General features: G+C 37.9%; 1 protein-coding gene across 1 annotated transcript; it reads left to right on the forward strand.

Annotated features, from left to right (window-relative positions):
* The first annotated feature begins 10,948 nt into the window (after positions 1–10,948).
* On the forward strand, positions 10,949–20,540 carry ch25hl3 (cholesterol 25-hydroxylase like 3). The gene is made up of 2 exons (XM_051665100.1): positions 10,949–11,629; positions 18,430–20,540. The coding sequence occupies exons 1-2, from the start codon at positions 11,202–11,204 to the stop codon at positions 18,806–18,808; spliced, it is 807 nt and encodes a 268-aa protein (XP_051521060.1). The 5' UTR covers positions 10,949–11,201; the 3' UTR covers positions 18,809–20,540.
* Positions 20,541–20,808: the final 268 nt, after the last annotated feature.

A 20,808-nucleotide genomic window follows, 5' to 3' on the forward strand; every position in this document is an offset into this window, starting at 1 on the left:
GTTAATTATACGGGAAAATCTTACTTTTTACATCTAAAAAATTTCATTTTTAAAACATTTTACTGTAAAACTACATGTACTGTCTTGTTAAATAAAAAATGTAACATACTTTACGGTAACTACTTGCTAACCAGCTACTTTTTTTTACTGTAGCATTTTTACAGTCTTTTACCATTAAAATTACAGAAATGTTTTACAGTGTGTATATGTGTGTGTGTGTGTGTGTGTGTGTGTTTACGTTTTTGTTTTCGGTAATAGATTTGTAAGTTGCATGCTTCTATATGATTTATTCTTTAGTGTAATTAATCAGTAAGGTCTGTTTTGTGTTATAAACATGCTCAAATAGATGAAATGATTAAAAAAAATTGTTATAAATGAACTTTTATTATTCATTCTTCTATTCATCATTATTCATATTATTTATGAATATTTCATATTCAGCACAGCAATATTTAAGGTAAAAGTATTACCTGTTGCATCTCAGATATGTTTGACTCATATAAACATCAGTGTCTCAGGAACCAAAGTGTACAAATTTAATTACTGAGGAGTAGTTACGCACTGAGCCATTGGATTAGCCATGCCTGGGCCGTATTAACGCACAGGCTTACCAGAGCTTAAACCCCGGGGGGAGGGGCCCAGTCGCGGCATCCTCCACCGTATTCTCCCCCGTCTACGTTCTCGGGAAGGCACACATGAAAACACGTTCAGTGGGAGATGCTGATGTAAACAGAGAAGATGCGCAACGGTTAAATCCGTCTGTGTAGCGCATGATGATTGAGTGCGAACGTCCCCCTCCTGAAAAATCTTCAAATCAAAAAGCCTAAGATTTAAGTATTTCTCTCCACCTGTCAGCTTTTCTTTTTTGCATTACCTACCACCATGTTTGTGGGCTGACACCTTTTTAGCAAATTCTTTTTCCATTTGGTTAGCACCTGTACAGACATGGAGGACCATTGTGGGTATGACTGCACTGGCAGCTTCCCTGTTTTTATTGGATAATTTTAGGATTAATTACTGTGGAACTTTGCCTGTTTTTTTAAACACCCAAAGTGGTAATCTTAAATAAATAAATAAATTAATTAATTAAGCTTAATGCTGTCTTGTGAAATTTCCCAGAGATTATGTTATAGGAGAACAAATATCAGTTTAATGAAAATATAGATCAGCAACTGAACTTTATTTTTAATTTGATGCTCAGTGTTGTTTTGTTCATTATAACTAAGGTTTTTCAAGAGTGACATTGTTTTGATAGACTTGCTGTGCAAATAGACATAGGCCTACAAGGCAGTTCGGTGATGAATGAACAAATCTCTCCTCTTCCCGGACTTTGTCCAATTCTGCAAACACAGATGCTTTTTAATGACCTTTGACTTTTAATTATAACAATGAGAAGAGCAGTTTAAAAGATAAAGTGTGTCACAAGTAGTTTTATATTAATTTGGAATGATTTAGGTAAGGTTTCAATGTACTTTAAAAATGTAATAAAGACTTACACACACATTTAATTATGTTTCGCCATTAATAATCATTTATTATTTGGTCCATGATGTCATTTTTAGAACTACAAGGATTTTTCACACCAGAAATGTCCACAGATTAATAACAGCAGAAATCAGCTTCCATTGTAATGAAATAAATGTTTTCAAACAAGCAACAATGCAAAATGATTATTATATTATTAGTATTTAAATGAAGTTTACATTTTATTTGAATGTTTAAATGAACTATTTAAACACAATTTATGCAATAAACATGAACTAAACTACACCTAGCGAGCTAACAGTTCTGTGGATGATGCAGTCAATTTGGGACTACATTACATACTGCAACATCTAGACAGACCTAGGACTTGTGCAAGGATTCTATTTGTGGACTTCAGTTCAGCTTTCAACACCATCATCCCTGCTCTCCTATGGAATAAATTAGCCCAGCTCTCGGTTCCCACGTCTATCTGTCAGTGGATCACCAGCTTTCTGACAGATAGTCAGCAGATAGTGAGACTGGGGAAATTCACTTCCAGCACATGTACAATCAGCACTGGTGTACAACATATTGCCCTTCTGTAGTTTCTTCTATATATTTATCTGTTGTCTCTAAATATATTTTATTATATATTTGTTTTTATTCTTATTTCACTGTTTACATATATATGTTTATATGTACACTACCGGTCAAAAATTTTGAAACACTTATTTTTTATTATAATTTATTTATTTATTTATTTATTTATTTATTTTCACATTTTAGAATAATAGTAAAGTCATTAAAACTATGGAATAACATAAATGGAACTATGGGAATTATGTTGTGACTAAACAAAATCCAAAATAAATCAAAACTGTGTTATATTTTAGCATCTTCAAAGTACTCACCCTTTGCCTAGAATTTTCAGACATGTACTCTTGACATTTTCTCAACCAACGTCTTGAGGTATCACCCTGGGATACTTTTTAAACAGTATTGAAGGAGTTCCCATCTATGTTGGGCACTTACTGGCTGCTTTTCTTTATTATTGGTCCAAGTCATCAATTTCAAAAACTTTTTATTTTAATTAAATTTTAGATTTATAATGAAATAATTTAATATGGTGGCACAATTATATTTTTGTCTACAAAACTAATTTCAAACATTTAAGCATATGCCTTCAGATCAAAAGATTTTTAAGATCATGAGAAACATTTCAGTCAAGTGTTTTCAAAACTTTTGACCGGTATTGTATATTTCAGTGTTTGTATGTATATGTTGTATATGTATATTTTTTGTATTCTCTTTGCACTGGAAGTTTCTGTCACCATGACAAATTTCTTATGTGTGTAAGCATACTTGGCAATAAAGCTCATTCTGATTCTGATATTAAGTAGGGTTAGACTAAAAATATTAATGTACATTTTTTTGTAAGTGTGTGTGCATGTCACAAAATTCCTCACATCAGGGTTAGGAAAATCAAGAAAAGAGTTCCAGCTGATGTGTTAAAAGAATTGATACATATGCATGCATTGTATCACAGAAGTATTTCACAGAACTGTGTGGCTAATACCATATTTAGCACATTACAAATGAGTGTTACAACAGTACCCGGGATGAGGACAACAATGTGCTCCCAGTCTTTACACACTAATTGTGGAAAATAAGAAAAATGTACAGTATGTAGGTTTTTGACATTTATTTTGTTGGTAGACAGATTTTGTGCAATAGTCTGCCCTATATTATAAAGCTTTACAACTCAGTCTACCATACATTCAAGTAGAAGAGTCATGAAACCAAGCACTTTATTAGGAACACCTGTACCCCTAATTATTCATGCAATTATTTAATCAGCCAATCGTGTGGCAGCAGTGCAATGCATAAAATTGTGCAGATATGGGTGAGAAGCTTCAGTTAATGTTCACATCAACCATCAGAATGGGGAAAAAATGCGATCTCAGTGATTTCGACCGTGGCAAGATAGGTGGTGCCAGATGGGCTGGTTTGAGTATTTCTGTAACTGCTGATCTCCTGGGATTTTCACACAACACTATCTAGAGTTTACTCAGAATGGTGCTAAAAACAAAAAAACATCCAGGGAGTGGCAGTTCTGTGGATGGAAAAACCTTGCTGATGAGAGAGGTCAACGGAGAATGGCCTGACTGGTTTGAGCTGACAGAAAACTACGGTAACTCAGATAACCACTCTGTACAATTGTGGTGAGCAGAATAGCATCTCAGAATGCACAACACGTTTCACCTTGAGGTGGATGGGCTACAACAGCAGAAGACTACGGCGGACACTTTATTACAATGATTCCCAACCACTGTGCTGTGGCACACTAGTGTGCCGTGAAAGACTGTCAGGTGTGCCATGGAAAATTATAAAATTCCACAAAATAAATCAGGGCTCCAGACTGCGACTTAATGACCATTTTTCCTAACAGTGCGATTAAACTTTGCACAAGGTCGCACTGATGTGACTACAAAGTTGGCCAACTCTCTGATTGTGCGCTGTCGTTTTTTGTTGTGTATGAGAAATTTCAAACGGCAAACGTTCCAAACGCAAAAGGAAACAGCTCTACCCAGATCAGTCAGCTCGAGAATCGCAGGCTGGGTCACGGGTTCGGTATTGATTATTAGTTTAAAACCTCGATGAAAACCCATGTGTCGATGATTAAACTTTTATAAATCGTATTAAACGGCCCCAACATACTAAAAAGCATTGAAAAGGAATAAAGGATAAATTTGCACCATGAACAGACAAATATCATAGGCTTTCAATCCACACATCACAGATATTACAAAATATTTACCATGAACTTATATCAATATATCGGGGTAGTGAGGGACTACAATTTAATTTCTGGATGTGTTTTTCTTATGAAAAATGCCATTTTTTTTATGGTTACTACTTATCATGGTTTTACTCTTACCTTTGGTTACTATTATCTTATTGTAAATACCACAGTTAAAACTATGAATACATTTCCTTCTGTGTAAAATATTTTCTAATGCTCTCCTGATTGTAGAAAAAGGCTTTGTTTGTCTTTAGATAACTATTATTAATCAGCAAGATCCTGATAAAAAGAAACCGTGAAAGAAAACTCATTCCCACTGTCAGAGTATATTGTAGGGCTTTACTGGCTGTTTAGATCAGGGTTACTATCAGAAATAATTAATAATTATTTCTGTAGTTATTAATCAATATTTAAATTAATTAATTGAATCTAACTCATTAAAACCTCATATGGGACTCCAGTAAATGTAGTGTGCTACGTTTAGGAGCAAGTTTGGTTATTAGCAATAATTAATAATTATCAAAGATAATTATTAATTATTAAAATCAATAGAACATTGATGAGAATCAATGTTAGCTTTTTTTTTATCAAAGATAATCGTTAATTGTTAACGTCGATGAAACTAAAATTAACACTAGCTTATTGATCATTCACATTCAATCAAAGATAATTATCAGTTATCAAAAATCAATAGAATATTAATAAGGATTAACATTGACGGGGCACCACCCTGAAATCAGGGACTAATAACCAGATATTAAAACAGTCTCAATATTAGATTGTTTTCTTAGGAAAATCGACATCCGAAGAATATCGATTTTCGGGAAAAAAACAATGAATGAAGGTTTGAATCCGAGCACTGACATCCCATCAGCACGACACGGGCGTATGCAAAACAAACCAAAACACTTCTCTTTGTAATATAAACAAAGTTTATTTATGCAGTAATATCAATTAATAATTAATACAATGCAGTCAATAAACTTCCGACTTACAACTACAAACTAAACAGTGATATGATTAGATATGGAAATAAAAATAATTCTATAACACAAGGTGTGTGTGTGACAGTGTGTGTGTGTGTGTGTGTGTCAGTGTGGTTAGTGAGAGAGAGAGAGAGAGAGAGAGATGATTAAGTGACAGCCCAAAAGCTGATTTCGCGATAGCTGGAGATAAAGCAGCCGTGTTCATCACTCAGAGACGCGGTTTTACGAGCGGGGCTCGTAAAAGTCCCTTGTTATTTGACTCTTTAATGGATGAACTCAGTTGCTGTCTCACCCGCGATGGCGAAAATGCACAACAGTCCAATTTGGTTGGACCACAATACAGCAAAACAAATTCGTGATAATTAATACCCTGAGTATTAATAATGAGCGGACATGGCGGTCCGTAAACTGTACAAGCAAAAACCTTGAAACACAAGAATAGCACACTATAATATTCTATCTCTGCCCAGACGTAAACCTCTTACTTGAATCGCATGAGGACACAGGTAGAATGTGTTTTCCTCTGTCCTTTAACTTTGACCCGGTTTCTTGAGGCTCGTGTGATGACGAGAGGCCATTTCCACACGCTGTCGGCATGCGGTACAGCTGTTGACTCTCAGAGGGCGGTACGGCTATTGATTCTCGGCGGGCTGGCGGAGAACTCAGAAATGTCGACTTGATTGAAGATGGAAGAGAAATCTTTAATCTCTTCACTTCTGTAGGCCAACGGATGAAGATGCGAATTGCTCGGCGGTCTCCTTCGGATCCGTTAGAGTGTTCGGTTGAACACAGAGTAATCTCAGCTGGTCCAGCGAGATGGAGATTGTATGGCTACAGTTTCAAGTCGGACATTACTTCCTTATGCCACGAGGTTGCACCGGAGAGCAGCAAAAAGCTACATCCGTATTCGGTGAACGAAGTAGCCGGAAGCCACTTTGGAAGCATTTCAGAATTATTTGAAGTCCTGATGATGTCATGTTTGAGGGACGTTCTGTTGTGTGCCTCATCCAATAGGAGTTGAGTGCTCGATCCTTTAGAGGGCAAGGCTTCATGGATCTGTAGTCTGTTTTGGACTCCCTTTGTTTGATTTTGGCGTGATTTTTATCAGTAAGATTTATGACTTAGAAGGAGGGGGCTTGAGGAATGTTTTGACTGTTAGGCCTGCCTTTGTCTTCTATCTGAATACATGAGGCCCAACAATATTAATTAGGTAAACGCTACTAGGACAGACAGAAAACATGGACAAGTTCTTGAAAAGGAAAACGATCGACAATGGTTATGTGGGATAGTGGGATAGAGGTGTGCCGTGGGATTTTTTATTTGTTAAAAGTGTGCTGTGGCAGAAAAAAGGTTGGGAAACACTGCTTTATTAGGACCATAGTGTTCCTAATAAAGTTCTCAGTGAGTGTATATCCTATATGTGCATTTTCAATTAATGTAATTACATTAAATATTCATCTATTTAGTAAATCATACTGTTTGTTAATGACTCATTAATTGAATATATTATATATTCAGAATATATATAATACGGTTAATTTACCCTTTTTACTTTATCCCAGACTGAATCTGACTTTTTCACATTTTCTGTTCTGATTTTGGGAGACATGTGGAAGATCTATGAGAAATTATTTTTTCTTTAATAGCTAACTTTTAAACAGAAGAAACAGTGGAAGAAAAATGATGTACACTCACATGAGATGAAAACTCCAGTCACTTTAGTCGAAAAAAGCTGTTTTATTTTACATATGGTGCTGGATGCACATCCATGAGCACTGCTTTGTTGAGATCCTATGACCAGTCAATATTAATTAATTATCTCGATATTTCCCTGCAACTGGATGCTTTAACACAGAATAAATGAATCATGGCTGATTAAGTGCACTTCTAATAAACAAATCAAATCAAATCAAATCACTTTATTGTCACACAGCCATATACACAAGTGCAATGGTGTGTGAAATTCTTGGGTGCAGTTCCGATCAACATAGCAGTCGTGACAGTGATGAGACATATACCAATTTACAATAACATCAAATTAACACAACGCAATTTAAACATCTGTTATACATAATTAAACTCAACTTAAAACATCAAATTAACACAACACAATTTAAACATCTGTTATACATAATTACACTCAACTTAAAACATCAAATTAACACAACACAATTTAAACATCTGTTATACATAATTACACAACTTAAACATCAAATTAACACAACACAATTTAAACATCTGTTATACATAATTACACAACTTAAACATCAAATTAACACAACACAATTTAAACATCTGTTATACACATAATTACACTCAACAATATACAAATAATAACATACACTGTACAGTATACAATATGCTTCAGTAAACACTCAAAGAGCAGGAATTGAGTAGAACTTTCTGCCTGATTTCATCCCAATTCTGTGTAAATCTGAAGAGAATTCTGTGGAGTTCTGTGCATGCCAGTTCTGTGTGGGCCAGCTCAAAGGGATCAATTTATTGTTAGATCTGTGTTAATTAGGATGATCGAGTAAAGATCTTATCTATCAAACATAATGGTTGTCTTCCCAACTGCACATTAAAACCTGATGTCCATGCAACACTATTTCTCACCATCTCTCTGCCAAGTAAAACCCTTAAGACAAATCAGCCCCCATTTGGAATGCAACATACTGTATGGTCCTCTCTCTTACAGCCACTGCAAGTCAAAGTCAAGCTTTGAAAATAAACAAAATTAAGTCTCAGTGCAGAACATTTAACAGGTGTGACAAACACTCAACACAGAGCCTGGTGGAAAAAGGCAAAACTGTAGATCCAGACACTTCCATAAGTTACAATAGTCAGACACAGAAAGCTGCTGTGCATTCTTCACCATATGCTGAACAGCAGATTAGCCAATGAGCCAACCAATGTTATTGCTTGTCAGGCACTAAACCCATAATAGATCATAATAATACGTTTATTTTATATAGCGCCTTTCTACAAACTCGCTTTACTAGTAGAAAGCAAATATTAAAAAAAATTTAAAAAAAGAAGAAGAGCCGATCAATTAAGAGTCAGAATGGCATAGGGCAAAGAGATATATTTTGAGGTGGGTTTTGAGAGGGATTGAGGGATAGAGTTCCTCACCCCTGGGTCGCCCGTCTCATGAATGCTTCGAAGCCGTCCTGGGGTTATTGGCGCCAGACCGAGGGATGGGGGGCGTCAACTTTCTGCAGGAGGCTCTACGCTGAGGCCGAGCCATCGGCGACGAGCAGACGGGGTGCAGGATCTCAGCGGCCTGTAGGTGGAATCACACTGGGGCAGAATGTGCTGGATCACCTCCATCTGCTTCTTGACTGCCGAGAACTGCTGGGCAAAGTCCTCGACAGTGTCGCTGAACAGGCCACCTTGAGAGATGGGGGCATCAAGAAAGTGAACCTTGTCGGCGTCCCTCATCTCTGCAAAGTTAAGCCACAAGTGGTGCTCCTGGTCCACCATAGTGGACATCGCCTGCCCGAGAGCCAGCGCCGTGACCTTCATCGCCCGCAGGGCAAGGTCGGTCACTGAGTGCAGCTCCTGCATCAATCCCAGGTCAGGACTACCCTCGTGCAGCTCTTTCAGAGCCTTGGCTTGGTGGACCTGCAGGAGGGCCATGGCATGCAAGGTGGAGGCGGCCTGTCCAGCAGCACTGTAAGCCTTGGCTGTCAAGGACAACGTGAACTTACAGGCCTTGGATGGGATCCTATGATAATTCTTCCAGGTGGTGGCGTTTTGCGGGCATAGGTGCACTGCAATCGCCTGCTCCACCCGAGGAACCTCCGAGTACCCCCTGGCCGCCCCGCCATCGAGGGTAGTGAGAGCAGAGGAAATCACAAAATGGGACCACGCAGTAAAAGGTGCCCTCCATGACTTCGTGAGCTCCTTATGCAAGGAACCGGGGCAGAGTGTGGCTGTGTGCAGTGCTCTGAGCTCAGGAGCCAATCGCCCAGCCGTGAACGCTCAGGGCAGGGTGGAGGGTTCCACTCCAGCCAGATGCTCGCGGCAGCCCCGTGTTGGCCTCTGACTGGGCATTCGCACCAGATGGTGGGAGCCTGGCCAAGTCCTCAGCATCAGACTGCAAAAGCCTGCTCTCCGATGCTGTGATCGATGCTCATCCTCATCTCGAGCACCGAATGAGACATTAAGCCGTCCTGGGGCGAGCCGCCTGACTCATCCATGAACTCGACCGGTGGAAATGAGTGTGCTGGGGAATGGGAGGTCCGTGGGGATTCCCCCGGCGGAAATGCTCCCATTGAAGCCCCCAAATTGCCCCCAGTGCTAGCCGCCGCGGCCTTGTGTATGTAAGCAGAAGGACCAGGGCGGGGAGTGGCTTTCCCTCTATGAAAGAAAAAAAGCAGCAATTGCAATGTCGCTATGGTCATGTTCTCGCAGTGAGAACATGAACCATCCACGAACGCTGTCCCAGCGTGACTACGACCCATACACGCGAGACAGCGATTGTGGTCGTCAGAAGAAGAGAGATACCGACCGCACCTAGGAACTGCACATAAACGGAAAGGCGTCTTTGAAAAGACGCTCTCCATCAGTGCTTACTCTTTTAGAGAAAATGTTTTGTTTTTTACCTCTATGTTGGTGTGCAGTCGACAAACTGTAGGAAAAAAGATAGATCTGCTGTGTAGATAGATCTTAGAACACATGCATCTTACTTAAGTCAATAGATATTGACTTAAGTAATGCTTTTTTATACGTGAAAACGTACGGACGTTATTGAAACTCATAATTATAAGACTATTTTTGTTGTCTTTTGATAAAAGTCATGCTCAGCAGCTCACAAACTGTAGGGAAATGACAGATTTTCTTTGTTCTTATAATGCTTGAAACCTCTACTAAAGTTTCTTTGTAGGTCTGTAGACATACAAATTTTAAAGGATTAAAATTTTCTTTGTTGATTCAGTGATGAACTAATTTCACACAAGACACTCATTTGTCACCACCTTCTGGCATCATCAGAAATGGTCACTGAATCATTAAATGGATCTGAACGAATTTTGGTGAACATAGTCAAAACACTCGAGCCACTTGGATACATTTAAATCCCTGTAAGTCTGTATGAATGTAAGAGCTGATTTCACTCATGAAGAATACACAGAAAGCAACCGAAGCATATTAGTGAATATGACTAATATGTTTACATTGTAGTCTGGTGGTGTGAATACAGTCTGGTCTTCATGATCTTATGATGTGTTATTTATTGACTAACTTTAGTATATACACTATATATTCACATTATTGTGCTTTTTTATTTATTACAATGTGTTACAATAATGACATACTGGGTGTTATAAATAACATTACCATGTGCATTTTCAGTTTAATTCGATGATGTTATATAAATATCATTGACACGTGTACAGATAACCGACATGTCTGAATAAATGAGTAAAGGCCCACAAGTGTTTTATCCATGCTCTCCCCTATCTGCTTGTCTTTGTCGAAATTAAGCCGTGTAACTTAAAAGATAAAGCTTTATTGAAAGAAAAATTACATTTGGCTCTGGTAAGTAAATACCAGTACACCTTTTCATGATTTGTAAATAGAAACAAAAAATGTAGCCAGCTTTTGTCGCATCCCACAGCGCACCATAAGAAATATGGAATTTTGGCCACAAACACGGCGGTGCGGTCAAACAGTGACGTCACATGAAACAGGACAATAAAATGTTTAAATGTTAACATTTTAATTGTTATGGTGGGAGGAGAGCAGCATATCTAAGCAATGTGTTTTGAGTGATAACATATGACAGACATTACAAATGATGAGTCAGTACACCCCCATACAATGAGCTAAACAATCCAAACGAATTTCATCCCAGGACAGGAGAGGGCACATTCTGGAGGATATCATAACTCACGCTTTCCAATGGCGTGTTGCAGATATATGAAAACATAAGTTGATAATTCAAAATGATTCTTCTTGCCTTACTGGTGTTCGGGGACGATACATTACTGCAGCTGATTTGGGATTTAATGTATAAGGAACATCATGTGCTCCTCGTGTCACCTCACTGGACCGTGTGCGCTGCCTTCTTCACTCACCTCATCTTCTCTGCTCCTTTCATGCTTCTGGATCTCCTCAGTCCTCACGCGCGATGGATTCAAAAGTACAGAATGCACGGAGAGGTCGTTGCTCTGCATCAGTGGTTTCGATGTGCCTGTCGCATTTTCTGGAAATACATGGTTGGCGTTTTACCGTTGACTGCTTTTTTTCTGTCCGTACGTCGCTCTCAGTTCCCAGAGAGGGCACCGTCATCATTTCTCGCCTTTTCGGAATGCATCAGCTGTATGCTTATGTTTGATACGTTATTCTTCATGTTTCATTACACTATTCACAAGTAAGTATCAAAACACCTTCTTCAAGTCAGTCGATGTGGAGCTTCCACATGGCACAAAGTTAAATGAGAAGGGCTGATTAGGAGAAACTTTGGGTGACAGAGTTAAATTGGTTAGCAGAAGTTTAGTTGATTTTATTAAGGGTTGGATTTGTTCTTTACTGTAAAAAGTGGTAACCTGCCATTGCTACCTTAAGGAGCTATTTATACTTGATCAAATCCTTAAAATGAGTTGCGTAATGTAGGTTGATTCAATGATATAAATATTTTTTGACTTGAATTAAAACAGTTAACACTTTTCAGTGTAGGTTTGTTCTGGGGTCAGTGGATGTCAGAGGCTTAATGCAGACATTCTTTGAAGTAGCACTGGAATATGGCACACTTTAAAATCAATTTTATTACACCTGCAAAGAGTCAGTTTTTAATGAAGAAAACCTTTTAATATTGCAGTGGAGCCAAAAATGGTTCCAATGATCTGAAAATTAGATTCTTGACGTTAATATACTTTTTAACAGAAGTTTAACTTTCAAATGATCATACATGACCAAAGTGATGTCCCAGACAATCCAAGCAGTTAACTACACTCAGGAATGTTTATCTCCATTAACATTTACAGGACATTTAAATTGAGTCATTAAGCAGATGCTTTTATCCAAAGCAACTTAAAAATGAGGAACACAGCAGGCAATTTGTCATACAAAAGTCAACAATATCTGCAGTATCACACTCCTAAATTCTTAGAGTAGCTGGAGTAATCTAGAAGGTAGCACAGGTTTGTAATTATTAAAAGTGCAGTTATTGTGGTTTGGTTAACATAATTTTAATTAAAAGAGTCATGAAATGCTCTTATTTTATATCGTTTTATTATCTTCCCTGAGGTCCACTGATAATGTTAGTAAAGTTATTTTGCATTAAAACAGTTATAATTTAGTAATAAATTATAATTTTCCACCCTGTATTAGACCTCTGTCTGAAACGCTCAGTTTTGGCATAAGCGCCTCCTTTAAACTTTAATGTAAAAGGCCACTGTTATGATTGGCTAACATCCTGCAGCCCCTTGAATACAACCATTTTTTAAACTCAATCGGAAGATAATGAACCGGCTCAACAACATTATGAAACTAAATGTCAGGGTTTACACATAATGCACATCCAACACATTGCATCAGAATATATTAAACTGTTCATCTCAAGCACAATTGTTAACACTCACACCCTGTCTACACCGGACACGAGAGTCACGTCGCATAAAAAGAAATAGATCTCATTATAATCAGTGATGCTGTCTACCATGGAAGCGTCCGTTGTGGTGCGTTGCACCGACAGTAAACAGATGTCCTGTTCCATTTTGCGCTGCATGCGGTGGCACTACTACTGCCAACAACTAGGGTTGGGAACCGAGAACCGTTCCATTCTATACAAAATACAGGAATCTGATGAACTTTGTGAATTTCAGTTCCGTTAACAATTCCCCTGCATGATTTTTCCACAGATGCAGCTGGAACACCGTACTGAAATTCTCTGACAGTGTTTCCAGCAGCACATTTCTGCAGCAGTGCTGCCCTCTATTGGGTCAAAAGCGTAAAACAAACAAACAAATTACTCTTATGAGCCGGCGATTCCGGTATGGTCCGATTACCGAAAGAACGATTTGGATGAGCCGGTTCTTTTGAATCTACAGCGCAAAACATACAGCGCTTCTGGAACAGTCCGATTCACAAAAGGATGACTCATGTGAGCCGATTCTTTTGAATCTAAAGTGCGAAACATATAACGCTTCTGGTCTAGTCTGGTATAGTATTAATCTTACACTGAAGTGCAAGTTATGAATGTCCAACTCGAAAATTAAATAAGAACTGTTGAAGTCTTACAAGCTTGAAGTACAACATTAGACAACAGTACACAGTCTAAACTGTCTCTGGAATTGTTACCTTTACGTCATGTGACTTTAGACTTGTGAGACTTTAATCAAGCAGTGCAGTTACTGACTGGTTGTTCATATGACAATGTTTAATTAAAGATACACAAGTTTTGTAATACAAAATTAATTAATAATTTTAATTGTTAAGATGCAGTCCAGATATAGCCTAGTTAGGATCAGTTATTGGATTGAATAACTGACAGTATGTATGTCTCTAAAAAGTCAGCAAACACCTTTTACAAAAATTGTATTAAATTTGTTTCTGATTTGTTATATATGCTCTGTAGAAATCTTAGAAGATCTTATCATTTGGCAAAAGACTGCAGAGGACAGTAAATCCAATAAGAATTGCATTTCTCATTTTCAAATAATTCTTCCTCAAAAGTACTAAAAGAACTACTGGAATCGTTACTGGAACCGTTAAGGAACCGGAATCATTAAGAGGAATTGGAACCGGAATTGTTAAATTCCTAACGATTCCCATCCTTACCAACAACAAAAATAAATGGTTTAGAAAGTTTGTGTCGACGCGCCCAGTGTAGACAGCCTCAAGCCGTTGCATTGCGTCGCGTCAACGGACGCGCCTGGTGTAAACAGGATGTCAGCACCATAACGATCACACAGTCATAACATTTGAAATATTCATGAATGAAACTATTTACTCACGTTTTTTTTATTTACAAATGATTGTTTTTAACTGCCCCATCCTTCAATAACAGTTCCTTTGCAAAGCTTGAATTGACTGGTATGTTATGAGTCAAACATACTATTCACTCTAAAATACGCTGAAGACACATCCATATCCTGTTTCCAGTATCATTCCTTCATGTTTTCATACACCAACAACTAAAAATAGTGCAGATGAGTGAAAGAACGCATCCATGACGCATTTGTGCTCAGCTGAATGACAGAGAGCTTCTCCTCTTCAGAGTCGTAACTTCACACCGCGTCTTTTAAAAGCAGCTCGAGATATGTATCAAGCAGTCAAAGACGTCTGTCTGTACATGTTTATGTTGAAAAACTTTTAAATACAGACAGGCATATGAAGGTAAGTCCATTTAGGATGAATCTCCCATGACAGGCCCCATCTGTGTGCTCTTCACATGTGTGACTGACTCTGAGCACCAGTCCAAATTCCAAATAAGCTGTTTTTGCAGCTTGGTTTAAATAAATGCTCTCTTTCTATTAAGGAGGAAGTTTTCAGTTCTGAAACTTACAGTATGTTTTTATATTATAATGACCTCTTATATGTCAAAGGATCAAGGAAAATGTGATTCCTCATGTCATGACCCCTATAATTTCAGGCATTTTGCATTTAGTTTATAGGACAGAGTAGACTACACATGAAAAGTAAATGGAAAAACAGGGGAATGGGATTAGGGCATGTCATAATCCTGCCTCCTGCGACTATGAACCCCATTAGCACAACAGCTCTGCATATGGAGTTGACATTAAATATTTTGGGAACTATTTTAAATCGCATTTACTCAGTCTTTTATAATGATTATGCTTGAATCTTTAACAGTCCATATTATTATTTGTATATTATTTGATAGAATGCATGGATATTTGTACTTTTAAAAATCCATGTCACCACAGGAGCTTTTCAAGTCGCAGTGAAGTGCCTTGTCGAGGGCAGTTGGTGTTTTGAGAAGTGGGAGCAGAACGTATCGAATGGCTCATCCCTTTAAATAAATTGCCAGTAGGCTTTAGAATATTTATAATTGTATTTATCACACATTATATGTTTGCACATATACAGTGAAATTCTTTATTTTTTTTTTTCCACATATCCCAGCTAAGCTGGGGTCAGAGTACAGGGACAGCCATGTTATGGTGTGCCTGGAGCAGATAAGGTCAAGGGCCTTGCTCAAGGGCCCAACAGTGGCATCTTGGCAATGCTGGGGTTTGAACCCCAACCTTCTGATCAGTAACCCAGAGCCTTAACCACTGAGCCACCACTGCCCCCATCAGCAACACACAATACAATACAGCCACACACACATACTCATGTTCATATAGACACATACTTCTCATGCCAGCGCCAGTTAGCTGGGAAACTGGGAACTGATCTTAATACCGGCCTGCTTTTCCACTGACTTGAGAACCGAATGTTGAACAATGATCTAACTGACAACATTATTACATAACCAGCCCAAAAACGCGCACCACGGTCTTTGCTTACTATGAGGCTGGAGCCATTGTTCATGTCCAGTGCAGATGAATGAGAAACAAGCAAGTAAAATATCACAATATTTAAAAATAAATTTAAACAGTACACTAAATATACAGAATAAAGAACACTTGCTAATGCTGTACATCCCAATATACCTCTGAAAAATGCTTGCATTGAAAAATATGAAAACAATTCCTTTTCTCTGCATCAGATGCCCATTTATGAAAGAAATATCCTTTCTCCGCATGAGATGCCCATTCATTCAGGTGTGAAATGTCTCAAACACAATCGCAAATTCACTTTTAGTCCTCCTTCGAATGAAAGATTTAAGCAGGTGGGCTTAACGTTGTTTGTGGTATACAACAACATTTTAGGAGGGAAAATACACATCTTCACCATCTCTGCATTTGAAGCTTCGACCGATGCCAGGTTTGTGTATCTTACAGGCTCTTATATCAGTGGAAAAGCAAGTTATAATATTTTAAAAAGAAATTATGCATGGGTGAATCATTTACCATTAGACCAGTAACATGCATTAAGAAAATAAAAAATTGTCAATTTTATGCTGACCGTAAAATAAACTACTAAAGGCAAAAAGATGATAAAAAAGCAACCTAGTCTCACAGAATGAATGTTACTTTAACTTAATTTTGGCAAACTGAGTTTTACGTGCCGCTTTCTACGTTTTGCTGCAGTTTATTGGTGAATTTGGACTCTGAGATCGAGCCTCAAGTCCAGTCAAGCAAACTCAAAAGTGAAAGTGAAGCGAAAGAGCGATAGAAACGACACAAAATTACATGGTTACTTCAGTAAATGTGCTTTTCAGGTAGAATGTGCTTTTAAAACATTCTACCATAGGTTATGTTTAGGCATAGGTTGAGGGTAAGTATGTCTGTTTTGTTCAACTCTAATTTATATTTTTAAGACAGTATTGGTTAGGTTTAGGTTAAAGTTTTAGGTTAGGGAGGGATGTTTTACTCATAAATATTCACCTTAAAAACATAATTTCACTCGATTGTGGTAACTCGCTTGACATTACACTGGGAAACTGCAGCAAAACGTGTAATGAAGCACTTAATTTTGGTTTGCAAAAATGTTGCCGTTGTCATGTAAATTTCATGAGAGCTGTAAAAAAACTCAAAATAAATTATGAACTGTTACATGACCTATGATATACTCTTTTTTTATGCATTGAGGTAAATTTTAACATAAATCTTGACCTAAAATCCACATTATGTGTCAAAAACTCATATGTCATTAGCATGTGCACTAAGTGCACGGCTCCAACAATCGTTAAAGGATTTTATTGAAGACAGATTTACAAATAAAAGCAACAAAGTTTATCATGTGCACAGCTAAAAACATTGCACCTTGGCTCTTTTAAGGTGCAGCCATCTTTATGACAGTCAAATCACTCTCTAATCCATTACTCTTTCATATTCTGTTGGCATCATTCAGTGGTTAGCACTGTCACCTCACAGCAAGAAGGTCCTGGGTTCGAGTTCCAGCTCAACTGGGCCTTTCTTTGTGGAGTTTGCATGTTCTCCCCGTGTTCGCGTGGGTTTCCTCAGGGTGCTCCGGTTTCCAAAAACATGCAGGTTAAGTGAATTGGAGACTCTAAAATTGCCCCGTAGGTGTGAGTGAGAGTCCCCCAGTCACTGGGGTTGAGTCAGGAAGGGCATCCGGCAAATCCTGTGCCAAGTCAAATATGCGGATCACGGATGGTCCACTGTGGTGACCCCTAACGGGCGCAGCAGAAAGAAGAAGATTCTGTTGGCATCATGTGTTTCTGTCTCACTGCACCTGTTGTTTCTATCTCATCATATGTGCCTCTCTCATTCTAAAGGGCTTTGCTATGTTAATTGCAATACAGCACTGCTCTAGGTTACCAACAAAAATGCAATGACAGCATCAGAAAACCCATCCATCTGATGCTTATTTTGCACCAAGATGTCTAGAGCTGACTAAATTTGCCAGTTTTATTCTTGCTGGCTGGCCTCTTTGTAACTTCAGTGTCAGTTTGCACAGGTTTAATTGTACATGTCAAATAACTGCAGAAGGCAGAATGTATGCCATTATTCAAAACTCTGACTTGTGAGTCTAAGTGCAGAGCAGAATCATGGATCTGAAGGATTTTAAAGGCTGCTCAAAGTAATGTGACTCTCAATCTAAACTTAAACTTGAACAGTATTTTTCTCAAAGGAATAGTTCTGTCAAATTCTGTAATAATTTACACACTATCATGTTGTTCAAACATGATACGAAAGGAGATATTTTAATTAATATCTCAGACCGCGCTAGAGACGTTAACATTTTTACAAAAAAATTACGTACATTTTGTGTTGTTTCTCACTAAAACCTATTTTATGCCTTCAGAATACTTGGAATATGATGCATGAGTCCGAGAATGGACTACTTTTATAACACATTTAGGTCAATTTTTAAGCTTTAAAGTGAGGCACTATCCACTGCCATTGCACTGAAAAAACTGACAAAGATATTCATCAAAACATCTTTTGTGTTCTGCATGAGAAAGAAATTCAAACAGTTTTGGAAGTAAATTATTATTTAATCTTAATTTATGGGTGAACTATGCTCTTAATCCAGACCTACAGAACAATCTTAAGTGCATGCTCATTTAACCTGTTATGAAGATATCATCCTCACTGCCTCTCACAAACTAAATCAAATGTATATTTTCCCCAGATTTTCTTGGCTGTTCCACAACGTCCACCGCATTCACCATCTGAACAGGGACACTTTTGCTTTGGCAGCCCAAGACTCCAGTATTTCTGAACTGCTCTTTCTCCAAGCCCTTGCATTTATCAGTGCCATGCTGGTGGGCTGCCATCCATTAAGCGAAATCCTTTTCCATCTGGTTAACACATGGATGGCTGTGGAGGACCACTGTGGATATGACTTTCCTTGGGCACTGCATCGGCTGCTACCATGCTTTAGTGGGGCTCCGCACCACTTGGCCCACCATCAGCAGTTTAAAGGGAATTTTGCCCCTTATTTCAGACACTGGGATTGCATCTTTGGGACTTCACTGCACATTCAAAGAAATAAAGGAAATAAGCAGTAGAGTGAATTAACCCTACTGTATGTTAAGTGGCCTTACAATATAACACTTAAACATTTTTACCAATTTTCTTATTAAACTTCCCAGGGGCATCAAGTAAACCCAGGAACATTGTTCATTCTGTTTATAATAATCAGAAAGCTTGGGGCTGGATGCTTAGACTCTAGCAAAGCCTCAATTTGTATTCAACTGCTGCTGTATTTTAATAGAGAACAACTTAATGTTTTTGCTCAGCATTATATCTGATCCAAGTCTTGGATGCAGGGTATTCGCCAGATTCTAAGTGTTTAACTTTTAATGTTATTAATCAAGTTTTACTTCCTAGTTATTTTGATATGAGTTAAACACACACACACACACACACACACACACACACACACACACACACATCTCTTTTATATGACAGTGCTGACATTATTACAGTATTACAGCATTAAAATTGTGATCAATTATGTTTTATTGGAATTTTTAATTTGACCTTTTAAAGGTGCAGTGTGTAATTTCTGTGCCACTAGTGTCACCAAACAGCATTGCAAAAATAATGACTGCTTTCAAACAGGTTTCCTGAACACTCCCTCTCTCTGCCTGTGGTTGGGCAAACCCCGTGCTCAACTCCCGCCATTGGTTAAGTCAGTGTCGCTGTTTCAGGCTGGTCGGGATGCTCAGACAAACAGGAATGTTTTGATTGTGCCACAGAGTCACAGTGTTACACTTTGTGGGGCAAATCAACTTACAAATGGCTTACTTATAGTTGTAAGTAACTTACTGCATATTAATTTGGGAAAGGAGACAGTATTTAAAGATTTACAAAAAATACACATGATATTTATATTTTCTACAGCGCTATTTTAAATTCAGGGGGTTGTCTTCTATACACAATCAGAAGGCAACACGGAAATTGTATATACTGTATGTACAGTACTTTAAATCATATACAAATATACAATGAAGGGGGTGGGGCTACCATTTTCTCTTCAGCCTATTGATGAGTTGAATACATTCACTAACAACTGTTTTATTTAAAAGATAATCATTGTCTCCTTAACCATTAGCATTTGTTATAATTATGAATGTTACAGGTCATATTGTGTATTTGATCTCTGAGGGGTGACAGGATCTGATTTATGTCAGGAATGCAGTACAGTGCTAGTTTACAGTTGCCCAGCTCCCATAGAACAAATGTACATGTGAGTTGTATAAATTCATTGATCATTGGTCAAAATAAGCAAGAGTTTTATTGGGTTTAAGTTTTAGGTCATTAATGTAACACATGTTTTTACTGACACAAATGGATTCTTAGCATTCATCACTAAAAGTATATTTCTGTCTACTTTGCTCTGTTGTGTTTGGACGTATTGTTCTCTCCTCATGCTCCAGCTGGATAAGGTCTGTGTTCCAGAAAGGGCCTGAATCAACCTTGGGAAAAAGAGGTTGTGGTCCATCTAATGATGTCATTGTAGGGATTGTTTGGAGTTTTCCCAGTCATATGACTAAGTCCAACTTGACTTAGTGTTTTAAAAAACATAATCTTTTAATTATTGATTTCACAGAGTTAAATTGAACATCATGTTTGACACCGATCAGAACTCTGTACTTCTAAGAGATGATGTCAATTAAATTGCATATGCCTTTAATTACTGTTGTTTTGGTAATCTGAGTTAGTTTGAGGTTAGATCCTCAGCTCATTTTCTGTTTCTGTCTTCTGCCTTTGAAAATGTGGAGAACTTTGCCTTCAGTAAACTCTCTCTCAACTGAAACTTTGACTTGTAGTATTCATTGTTCATACTGGTCCCTCTAATGGTATAACTGTATTCTCTTGCAACATTATATAATAATGAGTCATCAGGCATTAAAATGACATTGTTTCTGTGAAGCAAAATTCTACTGTGGGCACCTTGAAGTTGAATCCGAACCAATTTCTGTAACAAATAGGAAACACATGTCAGTATGGCTGACAAGTGTTATGACAGAATGCTTGTCAAGCACTCTTCAAGCTGACAAAA

This window comes from Myxocyprinus asiaticus, chromosome 3, assembly GCF_019703515.2.
Source record: "Myxocyprinus asiaticus isolate MX2 ecotype Aquarium Trade chromosome 3, UBuf_Myxa_2, whole genome shotgun sequence".
Classification (NCBI taxonomy): domain Eukaryota; kingdom Metazoa; phylum Chordata; class Actinopteri; order Cypriniformes; family Catostomidae; genus Myxocyprinus; species Myxocyprinus asiaticus.

What these genes read in the sequence shown, in the direction of transcription:
- ch25hl3 (XM_051665100.1), top strand. Translation starts at nt 11,202, where the DNA reads ATGATTCTTCTTGCCTTACTGGTGTTCGGGGACGATACATTACTGCAG. An exon ending in TTTCATTACACTATTCACAA is followed by an intron (nt 11,630 to 18,429) that starts GTAAGTATCAAA and finishes TATTTTCCCCAG; the next exon opens with ATTTTCTTGGCTGTTCCACA.